The 14,125-nt window shown below is 44.4% G+C and overlaps 1 protein-coding gene across 15 annotated transcripts in view; it reads left to right on the top strand.

Moving 5' to 3' along the window:
- Positions 1–9,540, top strand: part of PLEKHA6 (pleckstrin homology domain containing A6) — a 225,659-nt gene extending 216,119 nt beyond the window's left edge. For all 15 annotated transcript variants that reach the window (XM_077334649.1, XM_077334646.1, XM_077334643.1 and 12 more), the window contains 5 exons: positions 1,429–1,593; positions 1,979–2,112; positions 3,475–3,617; positions 4,753–4,873; positions 7,026–9,540. In XM_077334649.1, coding sequence (XP_077190764.1) covers positions 1,429–1,593; positions 1,979–2,112; positions 3,475–3,617; positions 4,753–4,865 — 555 coding nt within the window. In that variant the 3' untranslated portion in view covers positions 4,866–4,873; positions 7,026–9,540. The remainder of the gene's footprint in view (positions 1–1,428; positions 1,594–1,978; positions 2,113–3,474; positions 3,618–4,752; positions 4,874–7,025) is intronic.
- Positions 9,541–14,125: the final 4,585 nt, after the last annotated feature.

Genomic DNA, 14,125 nt, shown 5'->3' with positions numbered 1-14,125 from the left:
CTGCACCAGAGATTATCCTCTGGAAACACAGGGATAAAACAGAAGAAAATGTTTCTGTGCAGAGTTGTTCACACAACTACTGAAATAACCCAAGTTGCATCCAACACTGTGAAAACTAAAAGTAAGTGATGAGTGCAGAAAGGGCCCAAATGAAATAGCACCCACCTCAATACAGTGAGGATCCCACTGTTCTCTTCTTTCCACTATGAAAATTGCCTCCCCCACACACACACTTTCTACTTCCTCATTTCTAGCCCGCGACAATTCCATTAAAGGACACATTCTCTTATGGGATATTAGTCAGGAGATAAGTTTACTTTGGTGAGATATCTTCTAAGCTGCTTTCTGAACTGTCTACCCAAGTCTATATGCTTGCTGATGGTCTCAAAGAATTCTAAGAGAGTAGAGAGGCAGGAGTTCACTTTACAGAAGCCATGCTGTTTGCTCTTCAGGAAGGTTCCTTCTTCCATGTGTTGAACAAGTCTGTCTTCAATAATATTCTTTACCATTGTACCAGGACAGCCATTAAGCTGCCAAGCCTACAGTGTCATTGCTTTCCTCCAGATTCCTTTTTAAAAATTAATATCCTATTGGCTGTTTTCCAGTGTTCTTGCACAGTGATTCATATTAGCTTTGCTAAAAAGTTGACAATTTCAGTTTGGGGTTCTTTTAGACATTTTTTGGAGAGTAACCATCTGGGCCTGATGATCTTTCAGCCATTCAGTTGTGTGAGCTCCCACCTGCCATATGTAGTGATACAATTCAGATATCTCACCTGTGGTCTATACTGCTTGATTTAAACAAGTGTGTGGTGAGGCAGAATTTTTTTTAAATTGTTGCACTGTGCAAAGCAGCTGTATGTACCTAGCTTGCATGCCATAGCCCATGCAACTGTGCTGGCATGCAAACTAAGAATATAGACATTGTACAAGCAGCAGCCCAATCCAGATGAGATACTGAGCCCATGAAAATCAGCTTAGGAAAGCTTTCTGCCTTGCCAGCATGATGTTTAAGCTATGTCTGATATGAGGAAGGGATAGATGTGCTATACCAGCCATAAGCTATAAGAGCCTCTTGTGGCACAAAGTGGTAAGGCAGCAGACATGCAGTCTGAAAACTCTGCCCATGAGGCTGGGAGTTCAATCCCAGCAGCCAGCTCAAGGTTGACTCAACCTTCCATCCTTCTGAGTTCGGTAAAATGAGTACCCAGCTTGCTGGGGGGTAAACGCTAATGACTGGGGAAGGCACTGGCAAACCACCCCGTATTGAGTCTGCCATGAAAACGCTAGGGTCAGACATGACTTTGTGTTTGCACAGGGGATACCTTTACCTTTACCAGCCATAAGAACTGGCCACATCTGATGGGGTGTAATCTGCATTTACTGTTGCCAGATGGCCCTAAAGTCAGCTGATCATGAAATATTCTAGGTTCGCAGACACCGCAGCATCCATGAGGTAGACATATCTGATCTGGAAGCAGCCTTGCGCGCAGAAGACTCAGGCAAGATGTACGAAACCCCCCGGGAAGAGATTGCTCGGCTGCGTAAAATGGAGCTGGAACCAGAACATTATGATGTGGATATCAGCAAAGAGGTAAGAGCTAATGTTTATCTATACTACAGTCTGCCTAGCATAGAATTCTTCTCCTTCTCTATTTCCCTAGAATTTACAATGGGGAGTTGGTTGCTTGTTTGGAAGCCAAATTTGTGTCTCTGTGATTCACCACCATTTTGTATTGTGAAGCCAGGCTAGGTGGTCCATTGTGTGTGGCTGATCTATGCCTGTGACTGGGCGCCATGACCCAGGACAATCTAGACAGAGTCACATGACAGCCAGGATGAATTTGAACCAGGATGCTTTGTAATGGAGTCCCTCAAGCCAGGAATTAGAAGCCATTGCCTGAGTTAAGACAGTTTCCATGAAGCCCATCTTATTTGCCATCTTTTGAACTCACAACTGGCCTCTATCTGCTCTTCAGCTTTCCACTCCAGATAAAGTCCTCATCCCAGAAAGGTACATCGAGCTGGAACCTGATACCCCATTGAGCCCTGAGGAGATGAAGGAGAAGCAAAAGAAAGTGGAAAGGATAAAGACTCTCATTGCCAAATCCAGGTGCAACACAAGCTAGAGTGGTCTTTCTCCTACTTCATATGCTTCTGGCTGCTCCACACCATGAAGATTCCCCTCATGGCTTTCCTTGCCTCTGAGAATGCAGAGGAAGGCGTGTGGGTGATGGAGCTTCTGCACGTGGGAGTTTTATATGCACTTTCCATGGTCTCCCCCCCCCCAACCTTTCCCTTTCTCATGTGTTCTGCAGTGATTTTGCATTGGCCTTTGGAGCATGGTTGTCATGGCTATTATGGCAACTTACACACAAACATAACCCTTCTATTCTGTTTGTCAGGCATGCACATAGCAATTCCGTTACAATTTGTAATCGATAAGTGGTAATATCACTTCCCATTTATAAAAAAATAAATAAAAACCCGTAGCAAAACAAATGTGGGAGAAATTATGCCTGTGAGCGATTGACTGTGAGAAATTAGTGCCAACATGAGCAGCACCTTCTCAGGGCAGGAAAATGTACACTATGCCTTCTAGATGGCTTGATAATGCTCTTAGCTTGTGGCCTTTCCAAAAATATCAAGGTAAATCAGATTTGGTAAAGACCATATTAAGGATAGAGAAAATCCAGAAGAAGAACAATTACAACATGACGTTGTATGGAAACTCCCCCCAAAGGATTCCCATTTGGAAGCCCTGATTGAGAAAAATCTGCAAGGAAGCAGCCTCTGTTTTCCCATAGTTCTGTATAGTCTTCAAGGGGTGCTTGGGAAATTCCTTCATGACTTCAGACCTTTCTCCCTGCTGATTCGCAGCCCTATCGAGGGGCATATTATCCCAAACCTGCTAACCCTCTGAGGAATTTCAGAATCACTCTTCATTTTTGTTACTTTTTTATTGTCGAATGCTATATTTTTCCTTTGACTAGATCAGACTAATGTTTCCAAAGAGAGACTTGATCTGAGTGGCATGGCTTATCCCACAATTCTAGCTGAAACATGAACTACCCTCACTGTGCCAAGAGAGTTAAGACTGGACAATGGACTTATGGTTTTAAAACAGGCTGTTTGGGGCCTTGGATCTGTGTAAGTTTCATTGTTCACTAAAAAATTACATCATTGTATAGAGCAATTTTGAGCTACATATCTGCGATTGAAAATAGGGTTTAAGAATATACTACATCTAAACATGATGTAGAGGTATGAGGGACTAGGTGGTGTTTTGAACTACCAGTTGAGGCATCACCCCAAGGGCCATACAAACTCTTTAATGGAACGTCTGTGGTTCTTGCTTCTGCTACCTCCTCTTCTCCTGAGCCCCTGACCTGTGAGCCCTGCAGCTCTTCTCTTGGTCAGGCATGTTCTGGGGCAGTCAGCTTCCAAAGATAACACTGAGCCTTTTCTCCCACAGCATGCAGAATGTGGTTCCCCTCAACGAGGGAGAAGTGGACATAACCCAGGACCCAGAGACCCAGCTCCAGGAGCAGGAGAAGCGGATTGAGATCTCCTGCGCTTTGGCTGCAGAAGCCTCCAGGCGGGGCCGAATGCTCTCCGGTAAGATAACCATACAGAAAGAGAAGGTAAGAAAGGGTAGGTGAGGGAGTAATGCATCCGTCAAAGAGGCCAAAGCTGCTACTCCGGCACCTACTCCGAGTTTTGCTGATTGCAGGATAGATTATTAATCGTATTTATACTCGATAAATGAATTAAGTGTTGCACATGCTAGAAACAAAACAGACAACAGCCGAAGTTCTTGTTCTTGTTGTAAATTGCAGGATCATTGTTCCTATGGAAAAATTATCCTACAAAGCTAACTGAGCTGCTCAACAGCTCTGGTTTTCATACTGCTGTCAAAAAGGGCATGTTTGCCCCTCATAGTAATTGGTCTGGGCCATCAAATGACTTGTGCAGTGGTAATGAATTTTGCTATCCTCTCCCTTAATTCATAAAGGGAATAAAGACTACATCGATGAAGCATGGGCAAGGCCATTTCTGTTTGTATATCTGAAGAAGGACCAATGGCAAGTGGGACTGTGAACTGGCTACCAATGGACTGGGAGCACACAAGAGCCTTGCCAAAAGGAATATCTAGATGGTTCTCATTTGATGCTGATGCTGCTGCTGCTGCTGCTGCTGCTGCTGCTCCTCAGGGCTGATGATGATGATGCTGTTGTTGTAATGGCTGTTTCTACCTTATGGTCCTTTCTGGGCAGGAGGCCAGCTGAGATTATTTTTATTCAAGCCACAACTAGTTTTAGAATCTGCGGTGAACAGATCTTACATATTAGGGCTGCGCTGTATATTCCAGTTCCTGTTAATGTTAATGCTGACACTCTCTGCTGACGAGATGCTGAGCAGAAAAGAAAATACTTCTGTCTTTAGCAGAACGAGAGGCTGTGGCCTGTGGTGACTGTCCATCGTACAGGAGGCAAGGGCTGTGCATGCTTTCTCCTTGCCAGATTCCATGATGCTTCCTGTGCAGGGTGGAATGCCCGTGGGGCATACTGTGGAGGAGCCCACCATGGAGGAGCCCTTTCGTACTACTCTGTTATTTCTAACCATGTTTCCTTTTCCCTTCCTCTAACCCCTGTGGCTGTATGGAATGTGTGCCATTGCTGTTGTTTCCTCTTCCTCCTTTCTGGCTGAAGCATCATGTTCTTCAGGCACTTTCTCCATTTCTTGTTTCCAGCTCAATGTGCCACCCCGAGCCCTCCCACCTCCCCAGCCTCCCCGACTCCACCGACCAAGTCCCTCTCGTCTGACTCATCCCAGGGCACCGACAGCCATTTTATGCGTGTCTGAGCCATAAAGTAAGCACATTTTCTATTTTCCTCCATCTCATTTATTGTTCATCTTGGTCTCTTGTGGGAAAGAGTTGGTAAGCCTCTTTCTCAAGAGTTTCCTCCCTCCACCAACCAATCCATTCATTAATTTCTACTAAGCTCACATTTCTTCCTTTTCTACATCAACCTGGTCTCCTTCCATGAAGTCAGCAGAAGATGCTTCAACAATGAACCAAGATATCATATGTTTTCCTGGAGTCCTTTGACAGGGTTTCCATAGTAAAAGAGAAAATGCAAAATTTGTGGTACAATATTGTGGTGTAGGTTGTCTTGACCATCATATCCCCATCCCCAAGAATTATAATTCACATTTTCAGGCCTAAAAGCACTCAAGGGTGGAGTTGGAGATTTCTTTAAATTCAATTAATGAGTTATAAGTCCATTATGAATACTCAGGCAGTAACCATTCAGGATTCAAATTAAAGGTAAATTTATGCTCTTTAAAATTTATAAAAAGAATAATGAGAGTGTTGCGGTTCATAAGTAATTTGTTCCATGTTATTAAATTTTGCAATTTGTACATGTCAAAATTTATGTACAGACAGTTTTTAAAAACCACTGGGGCAGGTCCACACCTCTCCAAAAATCTATTGAAAGTGACACTTCTCATAAAACAAGTGGTCAGAACAGTCAAGAAGGCCACTGTTGAACCACAAATGCAATGTGTGATGTGACATTAGCAGAAATGCGGCAGTAATAATGACCAAACATTTAGGAAATGTCAGGTTTTTCCGGCATGCCATGGCCATTGTCTCCTGCATGCAGAAGAGTCCCATAGCATGTTGAGTTAAGTAAATATACCTCCATCAATCAGTTCAGCCAGCACATTTCATTATAATCTTTTCATGTACACATGATTTATGAGGCTTCTGAATTTCTGAAGAATGTCAAAAGAAAAAATCCCCCACTTTTGATCCCTCTGAATCCACGTGAGTTGAAGGTACTAGTTGAAAGTATACTTATATCGGTAATTTAACAACTGAAAGGAGAATTTTATTTATTTGTTTGTTTGTTTGTTTGTTTGTTTATTTATTTATTTATTTATTTATTTATTTATTTAGACGTGTATAACCTGCCCTTTCCCAGAGGCTCAGGGCCACTTATTAAGTTTAAAATATACAACATTAACAAATAAGTTTTAAAACCCTAAAATTAATTAATTAAATCAACCTTGTCTATTCCACCTTCAGGATGTCTCCTCTTTCTTGGAGTTAAGTGGTCACAGAACTGAGAACTTGTTTGGGATGGACTTCCAAGCAGGGAGATCAGCATCTCGATGTTATTTCTAGGCCTCGACTAAAGGCTGGGCAGAACAGTGCTGTTTTACAGCCCCTGTGGAATTGATTAAGTTCCCACAGGGCCCTGATTTCCTTAGGTAGAGTGTTCTGCCAGGTCTTAAAAGGCTTTGGCTCTGGTTTCACCTATTTAGGGCAGGGAACCCTGAGTAAGTTTTGATTGCTAGATCTTAACGCTCTTTGGGGGGCATGTCGGAAGAGACGGTTCTGAAGATACAGGAGTCCCAGACTGTTCAGGGCTTTAAAGGTTAACACCAGAACCTTAAATCTGATCCAGTCTCCAATCTAGAGCCAGTGCAGCAGGGAGAGCACAGGTTGCATCTGTGCCCTCCTGGGCTGTTGCATTCTGAACCAGTTGGAGTTTCTGGAGCAGCTTAAAGGGTATAGAGTGAATTACAGTAATCTAAACTGGAGTTGACCATAGGCTGGATCATGATGACTAAATCAGATGTTCCTCACCTCCAAGCCCTGCCTCCAAGCCACTGGCCAACTGGCCAGCAGAAGGACTTACCTGGAGAATGTGAAAGACCCAGGGCTCAGTGCTAACATAGCTCAGGAAGTAACATCATAATTTCAGCAATAGCCAGGTGACACTCTGGCATTTAGACAAAAACTCTATGTCAGAGGCCAGAGTTTTTGCCCAAATGCCATAGCATCATCTGGATGTCACTGGTATGATGACAACACTTCCTGTGCACACTGGGGACAAGGCCTGGGCCCTCTATGTCATAGCTTTATGTGATACCATTTACGCCAGTTCCTTCCCCCCACTGCCTTTGGCTCCAGTTATTTCCACTGACTTTTTTCTCCTCTCCTCCTTCCAGCACAAGCCCTGGCTGCTGTGAAAGCTGTGAAGTTCCACGGAGCCACATTTTAACCCACAAGTGTGCATCCCCATGCAACCACTTAACAGTGTGCTCCTCGTGGTGCTGGTTCTCTCTGAACCTCTCCTTTGACTGACTTGCGAGAACATTCCGGAAGGAAAAGCTGCCTCTGGGAAGAACAGTGCTCCAGTTTTCCCTCCCCTCAACCCACAGCCACTGCCCAAGCAAGCCCTTGGAAACAATAAGGGACACCGCAGACAGGAGCCGTTTCATTCCACAAGACCCCTCGGAGTCAATGGCGTCAACTCCAAGCCCAAGGACCAGCAGCTAAAGACCAGCAATCCACTCAGCAGCAAGACGGCACTGGAGTGGGAAGGGGTGGGGGTGATGATGAGCCTGGCTCCTGGAACTCAGCCTCCTTTCACCATTCCAGAGGGGGAAGGAGGGGGCAGAAGGAAGTTGTGTGAAGAAGGACTTCTCACTGCAGCCAGGGGTGTTCAGAACCCTTCACTGAAATGAGCACCCAGCTTTTCTCCCTCACTCACTCCTTTGGCCTCCTCCACTACCCAGAATGGCTTTAGTATCCTCAATCTCTAGAGCTAAGCGACCCGTGATGCCTTGCACGGCCATGCTTCTCTGCTTATGCTCACAACTATTTACAGGACAGGAAGGAGCTCGAATGGACAAATGAAATTTTAATGGAAGTGGCAGGTGAAGTGAACAGAAGGCTATCAGCGTGGGAGGAGGGGAAAGCAGAAGATGCTTTGGAGTTGACTTGGTTGCAGGAGTATTGCTGTAGCTGTGGTTTCTTCTTTCCAAAGCTCTGGGTGGGGTAGAGCAGCAGGTGTGTTCAGTGTATGTGGGTGAAAGATACACAGGTGCGCGTCAAGAAAGCTCTGTTGGCTGAGGTTGGCTTGTTAGAGAAGCTGTAATGCTTTCAGCATCCCAGGGATGTATGTTTGCCAGTAGACACAGAGCAGCATTGGGACTGGGTGGGTGACATTTCTTTCTTCTTGCATCAGGGCCAATATACGATTGTGCCACCGAACATTCACCTTCTGAGTGCTCCAGGGCACGAATCAAACTCTAAATAAGGGGGGCAGAAGGAACACTGCACAAACCATGCATTTAAGTATCTCTTCTCTTGTACCATTTCTTGAAGCAGCTGGTACTGCTCATGAAGACAGGCTATTGAATTAGGGTTGCATTCACATATACATAACTTGGCACATTGGGAAAGCACATCACCTCTGTTTTGCACAGAGGTACAGTTCTCTCTTTAACATGGGAACCTTCCTTATTCTGAGTCAGACCAGCAGTTCTTCTAGTTCTGTAGTGTCTACTTGATCTGGCAGCAGCATTCCAGGTAGAGAAAAGACCTTCCTGCCACCTGGGACTTAACATGGGATGCATCTGTATGCAAAGCATGTGCTCTATCATGAGCAAGCTGCAGATCCTTGTCAGGGTTGGCCCCGGATGAAACAGTTTCTTCCTGTTAGCAAGAGAAGCCAGTGATGCAGAGTATCAGCTGGATGAACTCTGTGATCTCACAAGATCTCTTCCCCTTCCTAGAGCTATTTTCTGTTTTCTAAGAAGTTGATTAGGGTGTGTATGTTATAGGCTTGAAAGTATACCAAGCCAGTGCCCCAGTTCATAAACCAACCTCTAAATGCTGTTCTTTAACAATAATTCTAAAGTGGACAGCATGCTTGAAACATGGTATGAAGTGCAGGAGAATAATGTTTGCATCCAGTGGCACCTTTAAGACCAAAACAGTTTAATTCTGGGTATAAGCCTTCATGTGCATCCACACTTTTTCAGATACAAAAAAGGGCAAGGTATTGAACTGGCTTTTGATGTGTTGAATAGTGCATCTGTCAAATGAGTTAGCATGTCAGAGGGAAGCAGCAATCTCTGATTTCAAGGTATGTCTATAAATAGGATATTCTGAATTCAACGAGGTAGACCATGATGGTTGAAGGAGTCTTTCCCTGACTTCTGTGAGGTAGACCACAAAGGTGTCTGCCATTCAGAAAGTCTGTTCTTAGTGAATTATTGGGCAGGCCAGAATGCAGATGATTTGGAGCAAGAATCCCTTTCCTACACCATGTTCTTTGCTGTGACCTTGCAACATTATCAAATTTCTAAGCCAACAGTGCAAGGCTGCTCCCACCCCTGCTCCAGCCTCATAATATCATCTCAAATGAGCCTGTTCTTCCAGAGGGACCTGCATTGCTTTCTCAGTAGGAGGCAGATAGACCAGAAGGGTGGGAACACGTAGAAGACTGTATTTTGTAGATACTCTACAAAACAGCCCTGACTCTTTTGTCTTGCTTCCTATGGATCCATGAATCATAACAGATCATGGGTCTAATGTAAAAATCCTTCCGCACCTGAGTTATCCATCAGAAGAGCTGTGCTGGATCAAACCAAGGCTCCAACTAATGTCCTGTTTCCCACAGTAACTGACCAGAAGGGTCACAGCAGGGCACAGTATCTAAAGCAGGGGTAGTCAAACTGCGGCCCTCCAGATGTCCATGGACATCTGGAGGGCCGCAGTTTGACTACCCCTGATCTAAAGCCTCCTTCTGCTGCTGCCCACTCCCCCCTCCCACTACTGCTATTGAAAGCCTGTCAGAATACCTTCTGGAATCAGAATAACCAACCTCTATATTCTCGCTCAGGGGCAATCACCAAATGTTGATCCAAGGGCTGAAAATATATGATGCCTGATGCTTTCCAAAGTGGTCAGGCTCAATTACAGTTTTGCAGCACAGCACAAGCACAGATGGGCCATTATTTCCAAAACAAACATACTGGAATCCCTCACAGAGTTTCTGAGAATCAGTACCTTAGAACAAAATTTTACCACCAAAATTTAGTAGGGCCACAGAAAGGAGTGGCAAATAAAATTGCTTCAAACCAGCTTGCAGAACATCAGTTGACCATACTCAGTGTAGGATCAAACTCAAAGACTTTTCTCAAGCTGGTTTCCACACTTCTTCTCAACACACATCTAAGAAATTAATCAGTACAAATGGTTCTACCAACAGATTCAGAACACACAAGTGTAGTTGGGTTTTTCAAAGAGCTATGTTCCCTTCCCTTCTATGGCGCTGGGTTTTCAGGAAGCCTCATGGCTGAGTTTTTCAATGGAACCCGGTTCCCACCTAAACCCAGATTTCTGGGTTGTTCATAATGACACAGTGGAAGGTCCTAATGATGCTGCTCCTTTAGACTGTATTTTGACTTCTCAGCAGTGCCACAATTCTTCTGAAATGCTGGCATGGTACACTCATAGGGTTAGGGACTCTATTAAGGGCCTGATTTTGGCACAAGCATTTTAATCACTGGTTTTATTCAAAGATGTATCATAATGAGAAACTATGTATCACATCAGGTAATGAATTCTGCTGTCCTTAAACCATATTAATCCAGGCTAATTTGATTTGAATATGAGTTGGCTCTCCCAAACAGCCCCATTTTTAGGTGAAGCACTGAATAACTCTGGGTGGGTTGGGTTTGGCTTGGGTGGGAAACGGCTGGGAAAAGAAGGGCTGGGAATTTCAGTGAACTCACTCAGAACTTCCTTAGTAATGGTCAAGCCTGTGGTGGCAAGTTGAATGTCACATGGTCTAAGGACCCCCATTTGTGGGTGCCTGAGTCTTTCCCCACCAGGCAACAATCAGGAGCAAGTTCAATATCTGCACAGTGATCGGATAAGTAGTTGGCAAGACAATGAAGAGAGTAGTTTTAAACAAGAAGCATGACTAATGGGAGAGCACCAGACCCTCTTTTTAAGTCATGAGGGGATTTAGTACAAAAGGACAGTGGAGGGGGGCCTCCCCTGCCCTCTACTTCCATGCAGTTCTTCCTCCAAGGTACTTTTGTCCTACCCAGGCTGAATTTCAGTACTGGAATATGATTAAGAGAAAAATGGCAAAGGAGCTAACTGCAGGGAGGCAACTATGAGAGGGACGTTGATTCTGTGAAGGCTCAAGGGGGTGGCAGGTTACAGTGGATGAGCGATAGGGTTGTGAGTGTCCTGCATAGTTCAGGGGGTTGGACTAGATGACCCATGAGGTCCCTTCCAACTCTGTGATTTTAACTCAGTGGACATGATCTTCACAGAATCTTTTTGATCTCTTAATTGGACCTCACCTGTTTTCTATGTGACTGCAGCAGGCCGGAGATGGATTTGGCCATGCCTATATCTAGGCTGGCCTGATGGATCAAACGAGCTCTTCATGAAATCAAAAGGAGGGGAAATGCAGACTGACCTCTTCCAAAGGTAGCCAAGACTTGAGGTTGTCCCTTTATGTAGTTCTAATTTAAGGGCATATCTGTGGGATGAGGCTGCCTCAGCAAAGTCTCTGCAAGCCAAACACGATTTGTTCGAAATGATTCCTGCCGGTTTTGGTCATGCTAGAGAATTCTGAAGTGTGCTGGCATGGCACCGCTTCCTGCACCTTTTTTTAGCACCAAAGTAGCAATCTCAGACCCTTCTGAGATTCCCCCGTCTGTAGAAGCCAATAGTAATACCTAACTAGCCTCACATATCACAACGGAGAATTGTTGGCTGGCTGCCGTTAAATATGAAACATTCCCAATCTCCCTGTCCAGCAGAAAATATGAGTCCCTTTTTATTATTATCATTATTATTATTATCCTTTTAGCAATATATAGAACACTCCAGGAACCAGAGTTTCAGTTCTTTCTCTCCTCCAGCGATACACGTGACATTCCAAGATTTTAGGCAATTGCTTGGCTCTGCTTCTAAAGTAACAATTTTTAGCTCATTAAAGCTGACCCTTCATTATCCTCTACATGCCTTAATATATGTTTTATGGGATTTATATACCGTGATCTGTGTTTATATGTGTGTGTGTTTGTGTGTGTGTGTGTGTGTTTTTTCTTTTTTCATCACACTGTTTTGTTTTGTGCTTTCCTCCTCTGTGTGCGGGGCCCCCGAAGTCAGCCCCACCACCGAGTTACTGAAAACAGAGTCACTTTGGGCAGTTTAGTAGAATAATTACAAAGAAGACATATTTAAAGAAATATATATTTTTTCTGCTTTTATTGAAAAGCAAATTTATTTAAAATAAATAAAAGCTGTCAATTTTAAGGAATGATGCATTTATTTCCCTGTTGTTGGATATGATGGCATTTTGTATGTTTGGGCCCACTCCTCAGCCGGTGCTACTTGGCAAGGTTCGTTTGAATCTAGGGATGCTAAGTTTGTGCTTGAGGTGCTGGCCTGGAAGATACGTGATATGAAGACTATAGGCCCATAGCCTATCAGGGACCACAAAGATTGTCTTTCGCTGGTACACAGCTATCCCCTGCGGGATCCTTGCAATAGAGGTGGCTTTTTAAGGCCAATGCCACTTTGTTTTTACCTCCCTCTTGTTCACATGAATGTGTTTGGATGTGGTTCCCCCTGCAAAGCAACTGGGCTTTCCCCCTCCTCCTTCGCTGCTCTCACTCTCCCAGCTGCTGTCCTTACCTCTGCACATCCTGTGTCATTGGGAAGAGGTGCGCCTTTCAGGAGGGACTTGCATTTTGCCTTGCTGGGAAGGCTTCCTTGACATATTAAAACATGAGGGTAGCTCCATGGACAGGGGGAGGAAGGAGCTTGAAGTGAACCTCTTGAAAGATTGTCTGCTTCGGCTTGTTCCTTGCTGCCCCTTGCCCCGAATCACAGAGAAGCCTCCCCCATTCTACCCGCTTTGAGGACTTTTATAAGGGCCCTACTTGGATGCCTGTTGAGAAAGGCGTGGCAATCATCTTGAGGGGAGCACAGTATCGTAGTGGAACTGCTTTACCTGTGTCTGAATTACAGGGGCTGAAGCAAGGACTGCAACACTTTGGGAGACTCTTTCTGTCGAGAAAGTAAACAGGGTCCCTGCTGGTCTCCCTCCCCCCGTAAATTTAGCAGTCCTCTCTGCCACTTAGGAAGGCTGAAACAAATGGCACAAAAGACATCCAGGAATATTCTCCATCTCCTCTCACCAGCCCTCCGCTCAAGTAATTGCTAGATAGAACTTGTGACCAAGTATTGCTAATATCACTTTAAGCATTTTGAGGTTACAAGCTGTGAGCTCTCAGCAGAATACATTTAGGGTCACAGTTTTGCAGTATTGTGAACCATGTTTTGTTTTAAGGGTCTTTTTTTCCTTTTGATAACAGTTTCATATGCCAATGGCTGCACCTGTAACCAAGAAAACCTGCATTATTTATGCACATTATTTGGAGCAAAATTTTACTAGTGTTAGATCTAAAACCTATCAAAGAAGCAATGTGATGTCAGTGTCTATTTTTTTGTATAAAAGTGACCTTAGATCATAACAATTATAAACTAGCAGTCTTGTTATTAAACAAACAAACAAACCTATGTCAGCAGCTTGGGGCTCCTCACACCAAACCAAGGGATAATCTTTCCAGTAATTAAAATCCACTGTGGCTTGCTTAATATTCCCTCCCAGCAGCATTTGTTCTAGATGTAGCTACTTCAAAAGGTCAAATCTCTCACAAGGAAAACGAAACAAAATGCATTTGTACCTTGCAAGTTTGTATAAAGCAAATAAAATAAAAATTGATGGTTTGTAAATAGATTGTCTGTTCTTATTCTTCCCAGGAGCGGGGAGGAACAACAGAGAAGGCTGGCCATCATGGGATGCCCCAGACAGCTCTTCCTTGTGTCCTTTTCTTATTTCTCTCTTCTTTTGCCCTACCCCAAGCTCAGCACAGTGGCCAGTTGAGTTGTAAAGCAAGTGCCTTGGCTTGTCCTCCCCCAAGTAGATTGTTGACAAGATCATATGCCCAGACCAGAGAGCCGAGGGTCCTGGGAGAAATGCACTCGGCAGAGAATTAATACCTTGCCCCTGATGCCCCAGGAATCTCAAATAAACCACAACTCATCTGAAAATTGGATTTTGGAATGCAGTCTCCTTTGTACTGTTCACACATGCCAGCAGAACCATGGAAGAACCATGGAATGCATAAAGTATAATGTGTGCAGAGCATGGGGAGGATTGCGGCCCATGCAGTCATTGAGCCCACCCCCGCCACTCTTGGCAGCTGGTCTGGAGTCGCTCCAG

This window comes from Paroedura picta, chromosome 4 (genome assembly GCF_049243985.1).
Source record: "Paroedura picta isolate Pp20150507F chromosome 4, Ppicta_v3.0, whole genome shotgun sequence".
In the NCBI taxonomy this organism is placed as follows: domain Eukaryota; kingdom Metazoa; phylum Chordata; class Lepidosauria; order Squamata; family Gekkonidae; genus Paroedura; species Paroedura picta.
This window is presented reverse-complemented; position numbering and strand designations above follow the sequence as displayed.